General features: G+C 35.1%; 1 protein-coding gene across 3 annotated transcripts in view; it reads right to left on the bottom strand.

Annotated features, from left to right (window-relative positions):
* The window catches only part of tmc5 (transmembrane channel like 5), a 38,018-nt gene that overhangs the window by 29,189 nt on the left and 1,506 nt on the right, over positions 1-7,323 (bottom strand). The window contains exons 1-2 of one of the 3 annotated variants that reach the window (XM_062032758.1): positions 4,498-4,634; positions 4,112-4,238 (exon numbers count right to left, since the gene is read on the bottom strand). In XM_062032758.1, the coding sequence (XP_061888742.1) occupies positions 4,112-4,191 (80 nt within the window). In that variant the 5' untranslated portion in view covers positions 4,192-4,238; positions 4,498-4,634. Of the gene's footprint in view, positions 1-2,386; positions 2,518-4,111; positions 4,239-4,497; positions 4,635-7,323 lie in introns of those variants that run through there. The other 2 variants (XM_062032759.1, XM_062032760.1) reach the window with 2 other exon arrangements.

A 7,323-nucleotide genomic window follows, 5' to 3' on the forward strand; every position in this document is an offset into this window, starting at 1 on the left:
GCTAAATTTAAAATCTAAATCTAAAAGTGAGTGCGAAATGTTGAATCTAAACCTAAATGTTAAATATAAACTTAAATACTGAATCTAAACTTAAATGTTAAATATAAACCTAAATATTAAATATACATGTTGAATCTAAATGTAAGCGATAAATGTTAAATCTAAACCTAAATGTTAAATCTAAACCTAAATCTTAATTCTAAACTTAAATCTTAAATCTAAATCAAAATCCTAAATCTATATGTTAGCGCTAAATGTTAAATCCAAACCTAAATCTTAAATCTAAATGTGAGCGCTAAATCTTTTGCAAAGTGTAAAGATGAATATATATAGAATGTCAATATTCCATCAGTCCGATGCCTCTCAGCCGCAAAGCTGCGCCCACACCCCTGCCTATCAAGGCAGACACTCCTACACCTTTCCTACTGCGGAAGAAGGAAACATGACAAATGTTTTTTTTATTCATTTAAGATTAAGTTTTAGATTTAAATTTTTTTAGCGCTAACAAATATTTAGGATTTATATTTACTATTTAGTTTTAGATTTAACATTTATGTTTAAAATTGAGATTTAAATAAAGAATAGGTTTGGATTTAACATTGATGTTTATATTTAACATTTATGTTTGATTTAAGATTTAGGTTTAGATTTAACATTTAAGTTTAGATTTAACAATTAGGTTTATATTTAACATTTAGCGTTCACCTTTAGATTTAGATTTCAATTTAAGATTTAGGTTTGGATTTAACATTTAGAGTTTACATTCAGCACTCACATTTAGATTTAGATTCAACATTTAGGTTTATATTATACATGTAGGTTTAGATTTAAGATTTGGTTAAGATTCAACATATAGCTTTATCATAAAGATTTATGTTCTGATGTAACGTTTCGCTATAATATTTAGAGTCAACATCTAATTTAAACTTAAATGTGATGAAAATTTGTTAAATCTGAGAAAATTATAACAATATATAATGTTATTATATATATATAATAAATATATCTGCTAAAAAAGTGTGACTGACCTTTTAAATTCGGCACCCCATATAAAACCGTCTGTAATGTGTTTTTGGCATATTGGAGCAGCACAGTAGGCTAGTGGTTGGTTACCACATCTAGCGTTCCGTGAGGTGAATCTGAGTGCGACTAGTTGTTTGTCCATATGTGTCCTGTAGTTGACTGTCAACCAGTCCAGGATGTAGCCCGTCTCTCATCCAAAGTCAGCTGGGATTGGCTTCAGTTCACCTTTAGTGAGATAGTAGGACCCATGCTATAGTAATGAATTAATTTAGTTTGTTCTAACATATGACAGTTGGGAGATCTGGGTTTGAATTGGAACATCTCTGTGTGAAGTTTGCCTGTTTCCCCCTATTTGTTTGTGGGTTTTCTCCCATTCTAAAAATGTGCATGTTAGACTAATTATAAGACTCTAAATCAGGACTATTTAACTAACTTGTTTTAGGGGCCATATTTCCAAAAAGCTAAGGACAGGGGGAAGGGACTTCTTCCTTCGCTATTTGTCTTATTTTGTATATTCCTTAGAACCAGCATCCCCTGCAGTAAACATCTGATTTTTGTCAATTTATTTTGTCAGTGTAACTAAATTCGAAAATAAAATAGCTGTCTATACAACAGAAGCACTCTAGTTTTTAAGGACCTACTACCAAAAAGTTAGTCTATATGACAGTGATCTAGTGTTTTTTAGGAATCTGCTGCAAACAATTTAATCTCTGGCAAGTTTTTGTAACTGAATTGGCCCCTGGCAGCCCAGTTAAATAGCTATGATCTAAATTGCAGGTATGTGTGAGTGGTTGTAGCCTGCCTCCTACCTAAATTCAGCTGGGATAGGCTCCAACTCACCAACACACAAAATAGATGCATGTACTTTTATATTTCATCCCCTACCAGCAAGCAATAATTTCAGACATGAGGCGCACAAATTAGCCCGGTCCCTTTGACATTAAGCTTAGTGGAAAAGAGACCACTGCTTTCATGATAATTAGAAAATTAAATAATTTTAAGATAACAGACGATCACCCCCACTGTGGAGCGAGATTTTACCCAATGGGGTAAGGATGATTCTGCCTCAGGAAAGGATCTCAATTGAGCTGGTACCACAGTAACAAAGAAAACTGAGTAAAAAAAACTTTGCTGTAATGAAGTAAGATGGAAGGCCCTTCTGGTCAAGAAGGCAAATGTCCAGGCTTGTCTAAAGCTTGCTTATTGTCACCCAAAAGACTCAGAAAAAGGCTTGGCAGATTATATCAAAATTTAGCTCTGTGGCATCAAATTAACGTGCTGTGTTTGGACACAGGGTACCTCCTGTTGGCCGTGGTCTGCTGACGACCTGGTGCAAACGGCTTCTGTAATAGTGTTTCCTCACCTGGCTCCTCTGTTGTCAGCCATGCATTCATCTGTGTGTGCATGAATGTAGCTGTTTTTAAAGGGCTTCATAAATAAAATTGGTATGGTATGACCCCGAAGGGAATAAGCGGTAGAAAATGGATGGATGGATGGTATGGTATGTGACTGATGATGGGAGCAGATTGGTCATAATAAGGGTAATCAAAGTCTGTAAAGCACTTTGTGTTGCATTTCTTTTATGTATGAAAAGCGCTTTAATAAATGAAAGTTTGATTTGATTTGATCACTACTGTCAAACATTCTGCTTTGTGACTATGTTTTGCTTTTAAGTAGACAGGATGTATTTGCCGCAAATCTTGCATAGAGACCCCCTACATTGAAGATGGGTCGTGGATAATGGGTCGTGGATAATCATGTCAATGACCTAAAACATATGGCCAGGGAATGGCTCAAGAAGACAAAACATTAAGAGAAAGAAGTGGCCAAGCAAGTATTGGGACCGAATCCATAGAAAATCAGTGGTTGGACCTCAAACTTCCAGTTGCCAAACAGTATGAGAAAGAAAGAAAGAGTGTGAAGTGAAGAAGAGTGGGCCAAAAACCCTCATGAGTTAAACACAATCGTGGAGACCACCATCTACAAAAACATCTGATCTCTCTGATAGAAGAAGTTAGAAGATTTAGTAATGGCCTAAAAATCTACAAAGCATGTTGTACAATTTTCATTTTAAAATGATCCATTGTTCCGAGAGGTTAGGATTACCAAAACAAAAGTATCTCATTAAGTTACTCTTTCAGAAGCAACTCGCTTCCTGGAGCACACCTAGTTACGTACTCCAAAGCAAACATTACATAATTACCAATTAATGGCAATTCAAAGTTAAATCTAAATGTGAGTGCTAAATCTCTCGCCAAGTGTGAAGATGAATATTTATAGGATGTACACCTCTCAGCCGCGCCCACATCTCTGCCTCTCAGTGCAGACACTTCTACACCTTTCTTACTGCGGAAGAATTCAGGAAACATGACAGATGTTTTTTTTATTATTATTATTTAAGATTGAGGTTTATATTTAAGATTTAGGTTTAGATTTGAGATTAAGTTATAGATTTAACATTTGTAGCACTAAAATAGAGATTTAAGATGTATATTTATTATTTACCATTTAGGCTTAGATTTAACATTTAGATTTATAATTAAGATTTTTTCAAAAAATAGGTTTAGATTGAACATTTAGGTTTAGATTTAACATTTAGCACTAACATAGATTTTAATTTACCATTTAGGTTTAGATTTACCATTACAAATTTAGAATTAAAATTTAGGTTTAGATTTAAAATGTAAGTTTAGATTTGACAATTAGGTTTAGGTTTAACATATTGCGCTCACGTTTAGATTTATATTTCAATTTAAGATAGGTGGCAACCAACACCTGCAAAAAACATCTGATCTTTCTGATATAATTAGTTAGAAGTTAGATTTGGTATTGGCCTAAAAATCTACAAAGCACATTGTACAATTTTCATTTTCAAATTATCCATTGTCCCGAGAGGTTAGGAATACCAAAATAAAAGTATCTCATTAAATTACTCTTTCAGAAGCAAATTGCTTCCTGGAGCACACCTAGTTACGTACTCGAAAGCAAACATTACATATTTACCTATTAATAAATGGCAACTCAAAGTTGAAGAGTCAATATTGGAACACATAATGAAGTGGTTCACATTGTATACGACCAAACACACCTTCTATCCAATTCCAGAGTCTCTGTGTCATGGTAGGCAGAGTTGAAAAATCCTCCTTCGTTGCTGCTGTAACTTGACATGGAAGTCTTCAAACTAAGGCTGATCCTTTCGATAATCTGATTCAGAACTGTTGAAAACAACCAAGTGAAGAAAACATTAGACAACATGAGGCTAAATTGCATGGGGTAAGTCACATTTTGAGAGGGAAGCATGTGTCATTCAATCTACCTGTACTTTCCGTATCTGCTCATCATTAATTCATAAAAGGGGTTTGGCTTCCAGTGTGTGTAGTAATTCTGTGTTAACCCCACAGGGTGTATGCACCCCCTCAAAACAACTTATATCATAGACACGTATGTTGTAAAGTATTCTTAAGACTCGCTTACCTGGTATTTTGGTGTGAGAATGGAAAAAAATAGGCAGGTAAATAATTAAAAATAAATAAATAACAACAACCAAACACTCATATGGAATCCGTGCGGAACAAACTAAGAGACAAAAAACCGGTGTGTCCAATAACAACCATCACAAAAAACAGAGCAGCAACCAGGAAGTGTGCTGTAGTCAGAGGTAAAAGTCCATTGCCTATGAAATAGAGAAGGTGGGTCCCATGTGCACACTAGCTATTATGGAAAAAGAATGAATTGCTGAGCCATCATTCATTTAATTTTTAGGACGTAGTACGATTGGATCTGTGGACATGTCAGGTTTAAGACATGTATATTATAATGTCTAAGGTTAAAATGATTGATATCTTTGTAAACAGACGCAGGTAAATTATTGAGACCAAATTCAGATCAACATTTCACGTTTTGATTGAAATTGAGATGTTGACGAGCAATCTGTGAGTTGTAATCTCATTAGGAATAACTAATGAAAAATAACTAATTAGCCGCATATTCAATATGCGGCTAATTAGTTATTTTTAACCCACACAATATGCCATATTGTGTGGGTTAAGTGTAATTCAAGTCTGAGGTCTAAGGTCTAAAGCAGGGGCCGCATGGAGGAAAATCTGTGCACACGCGGGCCGGACTATTAAAATCATGGCATTAAAACTAAAAAAATAAAGACAACTTCAAATTGTTTTCCTTGTCTTACTTTGGCCAAAAAAAGAACAAACACATTCTGAAAATATTACAACAAAAATATAGAAAAAAATACCGGCAGCGGTAAAGTTCAGAACCATGAAGGAAAAAAGAAAGTGAATGAATGTTTATAACTGAATACATTTACTTATGCATACAAATGTGGGTTTTTTTGTATTATTTTTTTTTTTTATGAATTAAGTAACGTTAATGACAACCTTTTTACAAAACACAATAAAGAATGTGAGATATAACAGGATTCAAAATGGTTACAAAAAAAGTGGGACCCCAAAAATGTACTGTGGGACCCCATTTTTGTGACTTGATGGGGTCCCGTTGAAAATTCCTAGCGCCAACACTGATGGAGTATTGGTGCGTGCCGGTTCTAATACTAATCAAATATGTGGCGGCATAGCTCGGTTGGCAGAGTGGCCGTGCCAGCAACTTGAGGGTTCCAGGTTCAATTCCTGCTTCCGCCATCCTAGTCAATGCCGTTGTATCCTTGGGCAAGACACTTTACCCACCTGCTCCCAGTGTCACCCACACTGGTTTAAATGTAACTTAGATATTGGGTTTCACTATGTAAAGCGCTTTGAGTCACTCGAGAAAAGCGCTATATAAATATAATTCACATATCATAGATAATTCATTCGTGGGCCGGATCTGGCCCGCGGGCCTTGACTTTGACACACCTGGTCTAAAGTGTAATTATTTTAATGGGGAAAATATACACCTGACACACAATGACATACAGTTCTAGGGTTGCTGCTATTGATAATTTTAGTTAAAAAAAGCCTTCAGTTATGCTGCTCCCTGGTCATTGAATGACATCCAGAAAAATCTGAGGCTACCAGAATTGATCAATTTGGGGGAGTTTAATACCTTTTTAAAAGATCGAGAAACCAGTTCTCTTGGGCAATGTACTTGCTTTTAAATTGAATTGTTACTTAATCGTTTTAAATTATTTTTGACCTGTTGTGGTATGATTGCTGTTGTTCTGTTGTATTGTCTTGTTGTAATTATTATTGTAACTTTGTTTGTTCCGCCCTCTTTGTCAGGTCGCTCTTGAAAAATAGATTTTAATGTCAATGAGTCTTTACCTGGTTGAATAAAGGAAATTGATTGATTGACAGCATTTAATTAATTAGTTTGTTCAATTAATCGAGAAATCGGATAATACACACCTTATAGCCCCAATGCATATTTTAATGAAGAGTTGTAATAAAGAAATATCTTTCTGCTTACTATAAACTTCATTCTTTTTTCTAAAAAATGCACATCATCAACATTGAAGTTGCACTTTTAACATCTATGCATTAATAAGAATACAAAATAAAAACTCAAAAACACCACCGCTCTAATGTGTGCTCTATTGCAACGACAGTGTGTATTTAATGTTCTGGCCACTCCATGTGGTCCGGATTTTATAAATGTTTGTTAGTTACACTCATTTTACAATTATTGAAGCATCCATCCATTCGTCCATTTTCTACCGCTTGTCCCTCTCGGGGTCGAGGAGGGTGGCTGGAGCCTACACTCGGGCAGAATGTACATACACCCTGGACAAGTCGCCCCCTTATCGCAGGGCCAACACAGATAGACAGACAACATTCACACAATAGGGCCAATTTAGTGTTGCCAATCAGCCTATCCCCAAGTGCATGCAACAAAATATATATGAAAGCTTTTTTAGAATTAAATTAATCGATTGATCATTGCCGCTCTATACTGTACATCGGCATAATCTCACGTGATGCAAGTTAAAAGGTGTTCTTTAAAATACTGCTTTTACATAGATAATGCAGAGATGTGTTCAGTTCCTCTATTTGGAGGTGTTACTTTGAACACCCTCGTTAGTTACTTTACTTGAAAGGTACATAAAATCAGGGCAAGAATACTGATCTGACGATTGTCAATAAAAACCAAGCGCTTACAGACTTATTTGAATTTTTAGACTCATGATTGCTGGTGTGCCACTTACTCTGGCTTTAGGTATCTGTTTTACTTTTTAGTACAATAAGATATAAAAGTGATATAAAAGAAAACAAATAATTGTTTCGACAATGCAATATTCAAAAATAAGACCGTAAAACGTTTGTGTTTAAAGGCAAATGTAATACTTTT

The sequence above is a fragment of the Entelurus aequoreus genome, linkage group LG22 (assembly GCF_033978785.1).
Source record: "Entelurus aequoreus isolate RoL-2023_Sb linkage group LG22, RoL_Eaeq_v1.1, whole genome shotgun sequence".
NCBI classification, from domain to species: domain Eukaryota; kingdom Metazoa; phylum Chordata; class Actinopteri; order Syngnathiformes; family Syngnathidae; genus Entelurus; species Entelurus aequoreus.